Source organism: Herpailurus yagouaroundi, unplaced genomic scaffold, assembly GCF_014898765.1.
Source record: "Herpailurus yagouaroundi ecotype Mexico unplaced genomic scaffold, PumYag 162, whole genome shotgun sequence".
Lineage (NCBI taxonomy): Eukaryota > Metazoa > Chordata > Mammalia > Carnivora > Felidae > Herpailurus > Herpailurus yagouaroundi.
In genome coordinates, this window is record NW_024412403.1 from 8360398 (window position 1) to 8375495 (window position 15098).

Here is a 15098-nt window from a genome sequence, read left to right on the forward strand (position 1 = left end):
ATGGACCGCGAGATCGTGACCTGGCTGAAGTCGGACGCTTAACCGACTGCGCCACCCAGGCGCCCCTATAAATTTGAATTTAAATAGCTACACGTGGCTAGTGGATACCATACTGGAGAGCATGGCTTTATTGGAGTATTTGTAAGTCCCAGCTGTGAGAGTCAGGAAAACCGTGGACATTATGCCACCTGCTGCATTGTCTCTCCTTTCCTTCCCCAACTAGTGTCACTTAAGTCACTTCTACACTGTCAGGTATTTTGCATTCTTCTACCGTCATCATCGCGTATCTCGTCGTTAGAGTTGAATGGATTGAATCTTCACATGTTTGTTTTGTTTTTTTAAAGATTTTATTTTTAAGGAATCTCTGCACCCAGTGTGGGGCTCAAACCTGCAACCCCAAGACCAAGAGTCACACGCTCCACTGAGCCAACCAAGTGCCCCACAAGTGGGGTTTTTTTGACACGGTTTTTCTAGCCATCCCACAGGTGCATGTAATTTGCAGTGTAGTAAATTCCTCAAGGAGGATTTTCATACACTGTTCCCTGGGGTTTATTTGTTTCTGCACATTTAAAACTCTTTTCTACTGGAGTGACTGTTGAAGTGGGTATAAAATTCTAGGATCACTTTGTTCTTTGAGCACTGTGTCAGGCATTTTGCTGTACCTTCGTTTTGTGTCTTGCTGTGGAGAGTCTGTTTCCTCCCCTCTTGTGAGTGACTTAATCTTTCTGCCTGACTCCTAAAGGATTTTCTTTTTCGGTTTAGAATAATTTTACTGTACTTTGTCCTTTTTCTGACCATTCCTGATTCATTTTCCCTCTCAGTATTTTAAAATTGATCAGTGACTGTGTGTTCTGTTCCATTCTTTCAGTTTTCTCATTTGGGAACTTCGTTATGCACCTGTTGGATGTTCCTCACAGTCTGTCCTATTTGTCATTATTTTTGTGATTCTTTTTAATTCTTAAATTTTTATTTAATTTGAATTTTCTTATTTCTGCCCTGCATGTACTTTTTGCCCTTTTCAGCTTCACCCCCTTTTCTGTGGTGTTTTTGGTTTTTTCCTTCCACTTCTTTTCTGAGTTTTTCTTCTACCTTTATCTCTTTCTGTGGCCTCATCATGTCATTTTCCCTGAGCTCTTACAGCTCTGTTTTGTGCCCCATCCTTTATAGAAGCAGTTTAAAAAGTTCATGGTGAAATGCATCTTCACAGTGTTCATCTGCTTGATGATACTGTTTTTCCTGGTGAATGGTCATTTATGAATATTGAATAATGAATATGGATCGAGGGCTTGTGGTTGCAATCACTCTGCCCTTGTGGAGTTTATGTTCCAGGAGTACAGATAATAAATAAGAGAGAATTACTTATGTGTATTTTATTGATTAATTGATTGATTTTTGATTTAAATTCAAGTTAGTTAACATACAGTGTAGTACTGGTTCAGGAGTAGAACCCAGTGATTCATTGCTTACATACGACACCCTGTGCTCGTCCCAACAGGTGCCTTCCTTAATGCCTGTCGCCCGTTTAACTCATGCTCCCTTTAGCCCACCCCCCACCCACCTCCCGTCTAGCAACCCCTGTTTGTTCTCTGTGTTTAAGAGTCTCTTATGATTTGCCTCCCTCTCTGTTTTTATCTTATTTTTCCTTCCCTTCCCCTATGTTCATCTGTTGTGTTTCTTAAATTCCACATATGAGTGAAATCCTACGATATTTGTGTTTCTCTGCCTGATTGACTTATCTTAGCGTCATACCCTCTAGTTCCATCTGCATTATTGCAAATGGGAAGATTTCATTCTTTTTGACCTCAGAGCAGTATTCCATTGTAAGTGTGTGCATATACATATATACACCACATCTTCTTTATCCATTCATCCGTTGATGGACATTTGGGCTTTTTCCATAAGTTGGCTATTGTTGAGAGCCCTGCTGTGAACATGGGAGTGCAGGTGCCCCCTTTGAAACAGCATTTTTGTCTCCTTTGGATACATTCCTAGTAGTGTAATTGCTGGGTCATAGGGTCATTCTATTTTTAATTTTTTGAGGAACCTGCACACTGTTTTCCAAAGTGGCTGCACCAGTTTGCAGTCCCACCAGCAGTGCAAGAGGGTTCCCCTTTCTCCACATCCTCTCCAACATCTGTTGTTTCCTGAGTTGTCAATGTTAGCCATTCTGATGGGCACGAGGTGGTATCTCATTGTGGTTCTGATTTGTACCTCCCTGATGGCGAGTGACATTGAGCATCTTTTGATGTACTTGTGTGTATTTTAGGAGGTGACATGTGCCCCAGAGTGGAGTTGAGGTGGGGCTGACTGTTGGGGAGAGGGCGGTTTTGGACGGCACGGTCTGCGAGGGCCTCACTAAATGGGGCCATTTGCATGATGGCTTCATAGAGATGAGCGAGTGAGTGTTGAAGAAAAGCGATCCGTGACACTTGTTAAAGATGGGCGGGCAAGCTTTTTCAAGGAGGTCTTCTGTGGTGGGCGCAGGGGAGACAACAGGCTCAATTCTGAGCACCGTGTAGGTAAGGAGTGGGGGTGGGGAGGAAGAGACACGGGGACTGAGTCCAAGTGGGGATTCTGGCTAAACCAATCTAATGGGACTCTTGCTGAAGGCAGGCCAGGTTGACGAGGTCTCATGTGTTGGGCCGAGGGCCCCGGGTGAGGAACCTGAGCAAGGGTGATCAGATATGGGGGGTGGCTAAAGCAATTAGCAGAATTCTTGCTACAGTCAGACATTGCAGAGGTGAACGCGGGAGTCCAGAAGTTGAGGCCTCGTTGAAAAAGAGCTCAAGAGAAGCTGAGTAGAGTTTGGTCAAGGAGAGGATTTTTGTCACAAGCCGCGTGGGTATGTGCAGGAGGAACATCCAGGTTGGGGGGTGGCGGGGGGGAAGGACATGTGCAAATGCCCTGAAGTTGGAATTTGCAGGCACCTAAAGGACTAGCAGGGGGGCCAGTGAGGGAGGATTGGAGTGAAGTGATTGAGGGGGAGGGCTGAGAGATGAGGTCAGGGAGGGGGAGAGAGAGGAGAGAATCTCAAGCAGGCTCCTTGCGGTCAGCATGGAGCTTGACAGGGGGCTCAAACCTACTAACCGTGAGATCATGACCTGAGCCGAAGTCAGGAACCCGATGCTTAACCAACTGAGCCACCCAGGCACCCCTACACTTGGACAAATTCTATATCCTTCTTTTATTGGCAGGGATTGAACAGACCTGTATATCATAGGAACTCCTAACTTATCTACTATTATATTAATTTTGTATTCTCTCTACTGTGTTCTTTCTGAATTAAATCAGCGAATGACAAAAGAGTCCCTTGGGTCATAAATTATTTACTCTGCTTACTTCCAAGGTACTTTGCTTCTTTTTCCTTCTTATGCCATAGGGATTAGGGAAGGAAAGGTGCTACTGATTATAATATGCCAACCAGTGGTCAGCCCAGACAGACCCTGCTCCTGTGAGATTAACTGAAAATGTTGTGATTAGATAGGAGCAGACCTGTCCCAGGCATGACTGTGTTGCATTAGGTGATAAAGTTCATGCAATTGTTTTGGCTCATTTTATTTCTTGGATACACTAGTCAAGTAGATTTTTAAAAATATACTAGTGAATTTAAACTTCTAAATATTAGATTTCTGTTTAATATGGGTTGTACAAGAACTAGTAGAATTAATTTTAATTAAATTTAATAAGATTTTTTTTAACGTTTATTTATTTTTGAGACAGAGAGAGACAGAGCATGAACGGGGGAGGGTCAGAGAGAGAGAGAGAGACAGAATCGGAAGCAGGCTCCAGGCTGTGAGCCATCAGCCCAGAGCCCGACGCGGGGCTCGAACTCATGGACCATGAGATCGTGACCTGAGCTGAAGTCGGACGCTTAACCGACTGAGCCACCTAGGCGCCCCAATTTTAATTAAATTTAAAAGTTAAATTATTTCAGAGGAGTTTTCATTTAAATTTGCCTACGTACTTTTTATGGGGGAGTAGGAAACAAAACCAAAATACTTAGCATATTTAAGGGACATAGAGTATTCCCTGCTCCCCAAGTTCCATATACCATGAGAACTTGGTCAAAGGGTTTTCACTGGATGACTAGAGGAGATGGAGAGGTTTCAACATCAATAGGACAGATGGTTTTTGGGGCGCCTGGGTGGCGCAGTCGGTTAAGCGTCCGACTTCAGCCAGGTCACGATCTCGCGGTCCGTGAGTTCGAGCCCCGCGTCGGGCTCTGGGCTGACGGCTCGGAGCCTGGAGCCTGTTTCCGATTCTGTGTCTCCCTCTCTCTCTGCCCCTCCCCCGTTCATGCTCTGTCTCTCTCTGTCCCAAAAATAAATAAAAACGTTGAAAAAAAAATTTTAATAAAAAAAAAAAATAGGACAGATGGTTTTTAATGCTTTGATCTGTGGGCCCGTTTTAATTTTGCTGCTTTCCTTTTTTTGTGTTGTTGCCCCCAGTTTTCTGCCATCATATTACCGCTTGACAGACGCATGCTGTTTCTGAAGGTCATTTCAGAAACACATTGTTTGAATTTATTGTGGATTCTCTTTCCGCTCGGGTGGACGCTATTTAATCTCAACTTCCTTTTCCACCCAAAACCCCCATAGCAAATTGAGACTGTCGAGTTCAGTGGCAACAGGAAGAAACTGCCATCCAGCCGAGAGTATAATGTCCATATTCTGTTGCTCAGTAATTATCTTCAGGCAAATGAATACACGATCTGTTGTGAAATCGTTCTCAAATGATTTATGATCCAGAGAATTCTGGGCTCGAATGTCCACAGAGTGAACCTGGACGTGGAGAGACTGGGGAAGACCTGTAGTGAAAGGCTGGGTTGCACTCACGTGTTGTGTGGACAGGCTCGAGACCCCCCCTCAGTGAGGCTTCCTGGGCAGAGAGAGCGCCATTTAACAAGGAGTTGTGTTAAATTACGCATTTGAAAATGTGTAGTCGTTTTAACATAATCGGGAAAGAACCCAAAGAAAAGGGTCTTACTTGATCGTATTCTTTCTGAAGAAGTCATTATACGTGCTCATGTGTAACATGATTGTGAATCTGCCATTTGCCTCAGGCCCTTGTCTTTGCCCTTTTGAAATCAGACATTTGTTGGGATTCCCCCAGCTGGGAGTGCGGATGTGTCTGGAAGGGGGCGATCGCATGAGATCCCTCGCCCGCTCCCCCCCTCATGCTCCCCAGCAGTGTGCACCCAGCTAATCGTCCATGTAGTTGTCCGTGGCCGTCCGGCGCCCCCACCCGAGGCTGTGCCTTCTCCATCCCAGCATCCAGGCCTCTGGTCTGTAATAAGTGCTCAGTGAATGTCTGCATCTTTGAACAAATCCTTAAGGAGACCTGTTTTGGCTAATAAGGTGAATGCAAAGGAATGTTAATTTGGTGGCTGTCTCTGCTTTCCTAGGAAGTCCTCTCGGGCGTGGTGGTCATATCTGGCAAGGATTCAATCCAGCACCAGGGAGTGTCTCTGACAGTGGAAGGAAGTGTGAACCTCCAGCTCAGCGCCAAGAGCGTGGGTGTGTTCGAAGCTTTCTATAATTCTGTTAAGGTAAGAATGCTCAGGTTGCACATCTTTTTTTAGTCCGTTATCCCCATAATTGTGGGGTTTTTTGCTTGCTTTGTGGCTTTATTGTTGTTACCTGTCGTTGTTTTGTAAGGTACAGTGATAGTCATACTTTTAATACTTACTAATCAAACTGAAAAAAATACTCCGATATTTTGATTCTGAATATCTCCTGCGATTGAAAGTCTGTTTTTATTCCTAGAAGATAGGACGAGGAAAGCTATAAGTGGTCTAAATTCAGCCTTTCAAGAGACCAGAGCCCTTCTGAGACGTTGTGCCTTTGGCTCTGGCACTCACCTTCCCGAAACAAAACCGTTACTTGATATTCAGATAAGACGCAGGTAGGGCAGTGGCCATTCTTTCCTTTTTGTCATTTTGGGTAGAGGCCTGTGTTCCGGAATATCAGCTCTTTTTCCGTACTTATAGTTTCCGTTTCCTGAAGGACATGTTAACTCTCAGTGTTGAGAGGGAAGGAGGTGAGAGGAGAGAAGGGCTCTTGTTGCCCGCGTTCAGATTCCGGCCTTCCCACCCTCTTCCGCAGTCTCCCTGCTTTCCTCCAGCAGCACTTCGAGACTCCCTTCAGAAGTCGGAGATCTTCTGAGTGATGCCAACCCAAGGCTTGGAACACATTAACTACGGTGTGATGGCTGCCTTCAGGCAGGTTCCCAGTGTGATGCAGAGGCACGCAGGGCTGAGGCCGGGCGGGCCCGCTCCCTCCGCACACGGTGGGCGGGCGGTGGGCAGGCTCCCGGGAGGCTGGTGACTGGTGTCCGAGGCGTGAGAAGCCCCGGTTCAGGTGGCAGCCCTCCTGGCCACTCATCCTGACTGCTGCACCTGCTTCTTCATTCTGAAGGTCAGAGTGCCAGTCAGGAGGGTTGATAGGATAGTTGACTGAGCTTTTTGGGGAGAGGAGAGGAAATACCACTTCAGATGTGCCCCAAACATCGAAGCATCCGGTACCGTGAATGAACCATTATTGTGCCAGAGACTTGAGCCAACTGTGTGCTCACCTGCAGACACAGAGCTGTGCGGCCCAGGACACCGGGAGGGGGGGCACCCAAGGGCTCGTGGCTCGCGGCTCTCAGGAGATCATTAACGGACACAGTAATTTGGAAGTACATCTAGAAGTGCGTGTTGATAGATGGAGTTGCTTTTTTTTTCTTTACAGCCTATCCAGATTATCAATAGCACCATCGAAATGGTGAAGCCAGGAAAATTTCCCAGCGGCAAAACAGAAATTCCTTTTGAATTTCCCCTGCACGTGAAGGGCAACAAAGTTCTGTATGAGACTTACCACGGCGTGTTTGTCAACATTCAGGTGAGCGCTTCCTAACGCTGTGGGGCCACCTTCACGGCTGTTCCTCTGCAAAACGGCTCCGTGTCTCTTTCACTGAAAGTTAACAGACAGACCCAAGAAGTTGATGTTGCAGTTGTTGCCGAGACCTCCTGTGTGTATTCTATTTTGATTTCTCATTTTGCTTTGCAGAACACAGTTTGTGTGCGGCCGTTAGTTTTGATAGAAATCCCAGAGGACCCGTGCTACACGGCTTCTTTGAAAAAACTCCGTTGTTTCTTTTGGCCCCCACTCAGGCCGCATGGACACCGTGCGAGGGGTGCTTTTATTGTTTGGTGATAGATATGCCCTCACGTCTCTCTGGCACCCGCACTAATTGTCTATTTTCTACGTATAAATATCTCTTTGTTAGGTATCCAAAGGCTACTACTCTAACATAGGCTTGTATTCTTTAGTGAACAAACCTTGTAAATGAGGGGAAGTGAATTTATGACTTCCTGTCTACCTCCGCTAGCTCAGGATGCCTTTCACAGCCACTATTGTGTCAGGCACAGTTTGGAGTCATGACTCAGAGCGAGCGAGCGAGCGAGAGAGCCTTTCCTTTATTCAGTGGAAAGAAAGGTACTTTTGTGATACCAGCTCTGCAGGGTTCCCCTTGCTGGATGAGACAAAACCATCTTGTCTTACGTACGTGCAAGAGGGCAGCAAGTTGGGAAGTTTTTTGATTTATTGAGTTTTAGCCGATAATTTGGTCTTGGTAAGTCCCCATTCCCCTGCCTCAAATGTAACACTTTAAAAATGCGGTTCCTCAAAACACTCCTGAGAGTTTTAACTAAAGGTCTGTCTACGTGTGAGTTCCATGAAGTGCTTAAAAGATGGGCAGACAAGAACCACGTGCAGCCTGGCCGTACTGTGCTGCACGGAGTATCTTTCTACAAAGAAAAACTGTATCTAGTCCTTTGTTATTGGTGCACCTGTTTCAGGCAGTCTGTATACTGAAGGCTTTGGACAGGCCTGTAGGAAGTACTTGTAACAGTGGGGAAGCGTCTAGATTGGAAGGAACCTGCCTGCATAGACGTGAGTCCTCTGGCCAGCTTTCTAGGCTGGGAGCACTTTCACCGTATAAGACCATAAATGCAAAATGCCTTTTTAGCAAGACTGAGACCATCTCAAACGTTTATTTGGAAATCATATTTCTTCTCTTTCCAGAATCAGCATCACTGCACTTTCCTGACATGGTAGCTCTTTAATACTGTTTATTTAATAACATAAGCATATGTTCATTAGAAACCGAATAGAATAGTGTTCAAGTTTCAGTGGCATACTTCTTGTTACTTCCTCCTATGTTCTTTGTTTTTGTTAAAAGATTAATTGTTTGAAATCAAATTGGAGGGCCGCCTGGCTGGCTTAGTTGGTGGAACATGTGACTCTTGATCTCGGGGTTGTGGATTCAAGCCCTACGTTGGGTGAGGAGATTACTTAAAAAAATAAAATCTTTCAGGGTGCCTGGGTGGCTCAGTGGGTTAAGCATCCATCTTCGGCTCAGGTCACGATCTCACGGTTCGTGGGTTTGAGCCCCAGTGTCGAGCTCTGTGCTAACAGCTCAGAGCCCAGAGCCTGCTTCGGATCCTGTGTCTCCTTCTCTCTCTGCCCCTCCCCTGCTTGCGCTCTGTCTCTCAGAAATAACTAGAACATTAAAAAAATAATAATAATAAAACCTTAAAAAAATCATATGGGAAATTTCATTCTTTTCCAGATGTTGCCAGGAAGGGCATGTGGATCTACAGTTGACCCTTGAACGGCATGGGTTTGAACCGTGCGGGTCCACTTACTTGCGGATATTTTTGTCAGTACATACAGTCCAGTGCTATAAATGTGTTTTCTCTTCCTTGATTTTCCTAATAACATTTTCTTTTCTCTAGCTTACTTTATTGTAAGAATATAGTATATGATACATATAACCTAACAAAATACGTGTTAATCCACTGTTAATGTTATCACTCAGGCTTTTGGTCAACAGTAGGCTCTCAGTAGTGATGGTTTTGGGAAGTCACAAGTTACACCTGGGTTTTTGGACTGGCGCCCCTAACTCCCCATTGTTCGTAAGAGTCAACTGTACATAAAAACTTGTGTCCTTAGGTCCTGCATAGCTGTATGTAAGTTGGAAATTCTTTAAAATGCCGTTAGAGGGCTAACGTGTGGTGAATTCTTTTAGTAAGGTGTATACTCTCCCAACCCAACCTTTATTTTGGCCCTGAGATCTTACCCATTGAGGGTTAACTTCAGAATGCTACAACCTGGAATTCTCTACCTCCCCAGATATCTCACAGATTTCTAAAGATGAGGGGATTTCTTCTTATCCTAACCTTAGATTTATAAGAGCGTATCACCTAGATTCAACATTCATTAGAATTTTGCCACCTTTGTTTCATCTGTATGTATCCTTCCTGAATCATTTCAAAGTTAGTTACAGAATCTCGACACTTCATCTAGAGGCACTTCAATGTCCATCTCTGGAAAATAGGGACATTCTCCTACAGAATCACAGTTGACATTTTCACACCTATCAAAATTAACAGGAATTCTCAAATACCATCTCATTCCCAATTCATATTCAAATTTGTCATTGCTTCTTTTGAGGAAATACACTTTAAAAAAAAAGATTTTATTTAATTCATTAAAAAACATTTTTGTAATGTTTATTTTTGAGAGAGAGAGAGAGACAGAACATAAGCGGGGGAGGGGCAGAGAGAGAGGGAGACCCAGAATCCGAAGCAGGCTCCTGGCTCTGAGCTGTCAGCACAGAGCCTGATGCAGGGCTTGAACTCGTGAACCGCGAGATCATGACCTGGGCCAAAGTCGGACGGACGCTCAACCTACTGAGCCACCTAGGCACCCCAATTTAATTTATTTTTTAAAAATGTTTATTTATTTTTGAGAGAGAGAGAGCATGAGAGAGTGCGTGGGGAAGGGGCAGAGAGAAAGAAAGAATCCCAAGCAGTGCAGAGCCCACAGTGGGGCTCAAACTCAAAACCCTGAGACCAAGAATCACACGCTCCACTGACTGAGCCAGCCAGGTGCCCCTTGAAAATATACTTCTTGAGCGAAACTAGGATTATGGGTTTTTTAAATCTGCTTTTCATTGATCGGTTGATTCAGTCATTGGGTTTCTAGATGGGTCTTTTGCTAGCCTTCTTGTTTTATTAGCAGAGCAAGTGCCTCCCAGAGTCCACGGTAACCACTTGAGGTCACAGGGCTGGCCTTTGCACCATCGCTTACCACGCTTACTCTGCAGATTCATGGGCGGTTTACTTTGAATAGAAGGTGGTGTTAAACTAGATAGAAAGTGTTATTAAACCTAGTAACATCCTCTTTCTCAAGTGACGTGGGCACAAAGACATTTTATACTTATAATTTGAATTGTGTTGTAGTAACATATTGTAAAAACAGTAAAAACCATAAGACAGAATAAAGGGTTTAAGATGCAGCCAGTATTAAATTCCCAGCTTGCAGGGTCTGGGTTTCCTTGTGACTCCTTAGACGGAGGCTCAGCGGTGTTGGCCCGTCTTCTTCTCAGGCCTGTTCTCACCTTCATGATTAGATCATGCATACGAGAATCTGCCCGCTTTCCCTAGTTGTCCTTGGTGCGCCTTTTCTTTTAAAAGGTATGTAAATCGTAGGCAAGTTTTATTATGTCTGTTCCACTCATGTGGCCATGCTAACAACGTTTTGTCCTATAATAACACAGCATAGAGCGGTGCTAACATGTCTGAATCGCAATTCAAAATTAGTTTGTCCAGATGCCAGTTATTCTTTGTCAAGTTCAGAATATCCTTTCTGGGAGTCTGCTTCAAATCTGTTGGCTGTCTTCTTTCCTCTTCCTGTTGGCTCTGTGTTTACTGACGATCATAGAAGATCCAGTCTTGACCTCCTTCTGGAGCCCTGCTCAGTCTGACCGTCCTGACCCCCTCTGGCCTGCGGAAACTCCTACCACCTGGACCGTTTCTTCACGATTGGGCAAGAGCGCGATAAAGCAAAAAGACGGAGGGCTTCGCAGCAGACAGATCTGGGCTTGAGTTATGTGTTGTGTAAAGATTCAGAGCATGGGTTTTGGCAGCCGGCAGGTGTAAATTCATATCCCACCTCTGTGACCCCGAACAGCCTTCATGACCTCCTCCTAGGGGATTAATGAGGTCTTGGCATGAAGTGCTTAGTTAGCTCAGTGCCTGGCACACGGAATGGTCCAAGTCCGTATTTGTTGAATGATTGAATATAAATGAGGTATTGGTAGCCGTCCTTGCATTATCCTAACAGTTCTATTGGAGTTGTTAGAATTAACTGAGATGGTGCATGTAAACGAATTAACATAATTCCTGGAACAAAAATCAGCATGTTCCTCTTCTCCGCCTTTCTCCCCACCCTCGCTTGTTAGCATCTGCCCCATGTTACGAATTATTGCCTCCATACTTAAAAACATTCCGTGGCCAGAAGTTGATGCCACTTGTTCTCACTCCTTTGCGAGTGATGGAAATCCAGTTCAGGCTGACTTCGCCTAAGAAAGGTATCAGATCACAGAGCCAGAAGTGCGGGAGGCCAGTTGGGTCTCCGGCTCCGTTGTCTTCCGTGCAGGCCTCATTCTCAGCTGGGTTCTTCCCTGGCCGCGGCAGAGCTGGCTGCTAGCGTGTGGCTGGCGTATGATCTACTGGATCGGCACCCCAGCAGAAAGAGTTGTTTCCCCGTAGCAGGCCTGGCTTACCGGTCACTTCCAGGAGGCTGACGGGAGGTCAGCTCTGCCAAAACCCTGAGACTAAAAATGAGGAAGGGGAAGTTCCCACTGGGAAAAGAATGCAAGAGACCAGGCAGGTCCGAACAAAATGTCGCCCATGCTAGACAGCGTGTGGGCTGTGTAGGAGAAAGACAAAACACGTGTGTGCATACACACAGACTACACACATACACACACGTTGTGTGCACACACATGTATACAGATCTAACAGTACCAGGCCTCACTGAGCTTGTCTGGCTGGGGAGACCAGATTGAAATCTCAAAAGAGAGAGAGAGAGAGAGAGAGAGTGTGTGTGTGTGTGTGTGTGTGTGTGTGTGTACACACGTATATATACATCCCTTGTCTACAAAGATCTATATCTATATCTGTATCTATATATCTATATCTAAAGATCTTTGTAGACAAGGGATGTTTCTTTAGAAAAATGTTTTAGGGGCGCCTGGGTGGCTCAGCCGGTTAAGCGTCCAACTCTTGGTCTCCGCTCGGGCCATGATCTTACAGTTCTTGAGTTTGAGCTCTGTGTCAGGCTCTGCACTGACAGTGTGGAGCCTGCTTGGGATTCTTTCCCTCTCTCTGCCCTTCCCCTGCTCATGTTCTCTCTCTCCCGAAATAAACAAACAAATTTTTAAAAATGTTTTAATATCCCAGTAACACCTTAAATATATAGCAACTCCTTGTATAATGTGGACAGGTCGTTCATAATAATGTAGCTTCTTGATTCAACCATGCATGTAGTCCCAGTTATATAAAATATTTTGAACATAATTCTAAAGTTTTTCCTGGATGATTAAAACAGTAGCTGACTTTCTTCAATGGGGTTTATGTGATTTTTTTTTTAGATTAGCATGAAGACAGTGATCATGCTATAGATTTGTTACCAGTGTGTCAACCCACAGACAAGAACCATGTGAAGAAACAGTCCCAGGTCAGAGCTCTTAGCTCAGGGACCGGCCCCACGGAGGGGCCCGCTCTCCCTTGGGTAGAACCGGGCCTGTCTTGCAGGAGGTACACGAGCAGTGGCTGGTTCAGAAAAACAGCCCAGGCACAGCAGAGAAACTGAACACGGGTTAAAAGCTAGCGTGATGCCACCTGCCTTACCCGTCCCCGTCACCTTGCACTCAGGGTATGTCTGTGTATTGGCAGATGGGGAACGGCTGAGAGGGAGAACAGTTAAGATCGGCCACGCATCGACCCCTGTGGAAGCTGGCTCCTGGATACGTGGGGCGTCTTTATACTCTTCTCTTTACTTTTGCATATGGTCGGCTTTTCCAAAATAAACATTTTAAAAGATTTCCCCTTCTTTATTACTTCTTAAGGTTAAAATATGGAGAGCTAGGGGTGCCTGGGTGGCTCAGTCGGTTAAGCGTCCGGCTTCGGCTCAGGTCATGATCTCACGGTTTGTGGGTTCGAGCCCCGCATCGGGCTCTGCTGGCGGCTCGGAGCCTGGAGCCTGCAGCCTGCTTCGGATTCCGTGTCTCCCTCTCTCTCTCTCTCTCTCTGCTCCTTCCCTGCTCGCACTCTGTCTCTCTGTCTCTCTCAAAAATAAATAGACCTGGGGTGCCTGGGTGGCTCAGTTGGTTGAGCGTCCGACTTCAGCCCAGGTCATGATCTCGTGGTCCGTGGGTTTGAGCCCCGCATTGGGCTCTGTGCTGACAGCTCGGAGCCCGGAGCCTGTTTCAGATTCTGTGTCTCCCTCTCTCTTTGACCCTCCCCTGTTCATGCTCTGTCTCTCTCTGTCTCAAAAATAAATAAACATTAAAAAAAATAAATAAATAAAAAATAAAGATAAATAGACCTTAAAACAGTTAATTGAAATGTGGAGAGCTAGTTTTGAGGAGCCCTGGAGTCTTAGACCTTGAGCACTGTCACCGCAGAGTCCTCTCTTCGCTAAAGCCGGAACTCCTGGGTGCAGGGTCCGACTCCCATCTTGCTCCGTCACCCGGCGCCGTGCTGTGCACACGGTGCCACAGGCAGCTCGCTTCTCAGGGGCGGTTCGTGAAATGCCAGACGCTGTCCTGGGGCTGCTTGTCCTTCCTGTGTGTTTTCTAATCCTTGGGACAAGTAGCTGCCACTTTACTAAGAGCTGCTATGTGCCAGACCCTGTACTAAGTGCGTGTCACACATTTTCTCATTTGGCCCTTGCTGCAGGCAGGCACTAATATCCCCATTTTAAAGAGATGACTCCTCTTTAAAGCTCAGACGGGTTGTCTTATTTGTCAGGGTTCACACGCTAAGACAGACAGCTGGATTTAAAGCGGCTTTTGCTTCCAGGTGCACATTCTTTCCGCTCTCTGCCTCTTATAGGTGAGACTCTGTGCCTTTGCACCAGCGGGTCAACTACGGGGCGGCCGCGGCATCACCCAAAAGTGTCTTTGCTTTTGGTCTTTTTATAGAAATGCCTTTACTTTGAGCACTGGCTCCCCCAGTTATGTATATTAGGTTCATATAACACAGTAGTTGGACCACGTTTCCCTGAAAGTTGGCTTTCTTGGGTCTTTGGATAAAGTTCCAAGGTGGAAGCAGACCACACTAAAACGGCATTTTCTCGTCCAATTTCACCCTCCAGTATACCCTGCGCTGTGACATGAGGCGGTCTCTGTTGGCCAAGGACGTGACGAAGACCTGCGAATTCATCGTTCACTCCGCTGTAAGCTGTGTTTGGGGCTCTGCGCGTCATGATGGGACTCTCCCGTAGGGTCTGGTCTTTTCCCCCGTTTGTAGGCCAAGAAGTTAGCCTGGTGCTGTGTCGTGGCTGCTGGGGAAGAGACTCCTGGGTTGGAGACAGGGACCCTGGTGTCTTCCGGCAGGATCAGAACCCTGCAGGGGGCCGTGCCTCCGCTGAGAAACAGCGGGCAGGGGCCCACCTCTGTCATAGCAAGCAGCAGGCCTGTTTCCGAGGGACGCATGTCTTCCTTTCTCAAGGTCATGATGGCCACACAACCCAGAGCAGTGGCCCGCCTCAGACAAGGGATGGTCAGGACCTTACCTTGTTGGCACGCCCAGCGAGAGCACACAGGGACCTTCGGGGTCAGGGTGGGTCGCTTCTCCCAACACTTCCTTTTTTTTTTTTTTTAATACATTTTTTAAAATGTTTTATTCATTTTTGAGAGACATAGACCATGAGTGGGGGAGGGGCAGAGAGAGAGAGGGAGACACAGAATCCGAAGCAGGCTCTGGGCTCTGAGCTGTCAGCACAGAGGCCAACACGGGGCTCGAACCCACAAACCATGAGATCACAACCTGAGCCAATGGCAGACATTTAACTGACTGAGCCACCCAGGCGCCCCTCTCCCAGCACCTTCTGTTACTATTTTGCAGTGACAACATATTCTTTATTTTATTTATTCATTTTAAAAAATTTTTTACAACATCTTCTTTAAAATTCCCTTTCACGTGCCGACCGAGGGAACTGGATCCCTCTCCCCTGTGGCTGTTGGCGCTTCCGGGTGAATTC

The 15098-nt window shown here is 46.1% G+C and overlaps 1 protein-coding gene across 2 annotated transcripts in view; it reads left to right on the forward strand.

The window, feature by feature from the left end:
• The window catches only part of VPS26C (VPS26 endosomal protein sorting factor C), a 51178-nt gene that overhangs the window by 19995 nt on the left and 16085 nt on the right, over nucleotides 1-15098 (forward strand). For both annotated transcript variants that reach the window (XM_040483930.1, XM_040483931.1), the window contains exons 2-4: nucleotides 5405-5548; nucleotides 6732-6881; nucleotides 14211-14291. In XM_040483930.1, the coding sequence (XP_040339864.1) occupies nucleotides 5405-5548; nucleotides 6732-6881; nucleotides 14211-14291 (375 nt within the window). The remainder of the gene's footprint in view (nucleotides 1-5404; nucleotides 5549-6731; nucleotides 6882-14210; nucleotides 14292-15098) is intronic.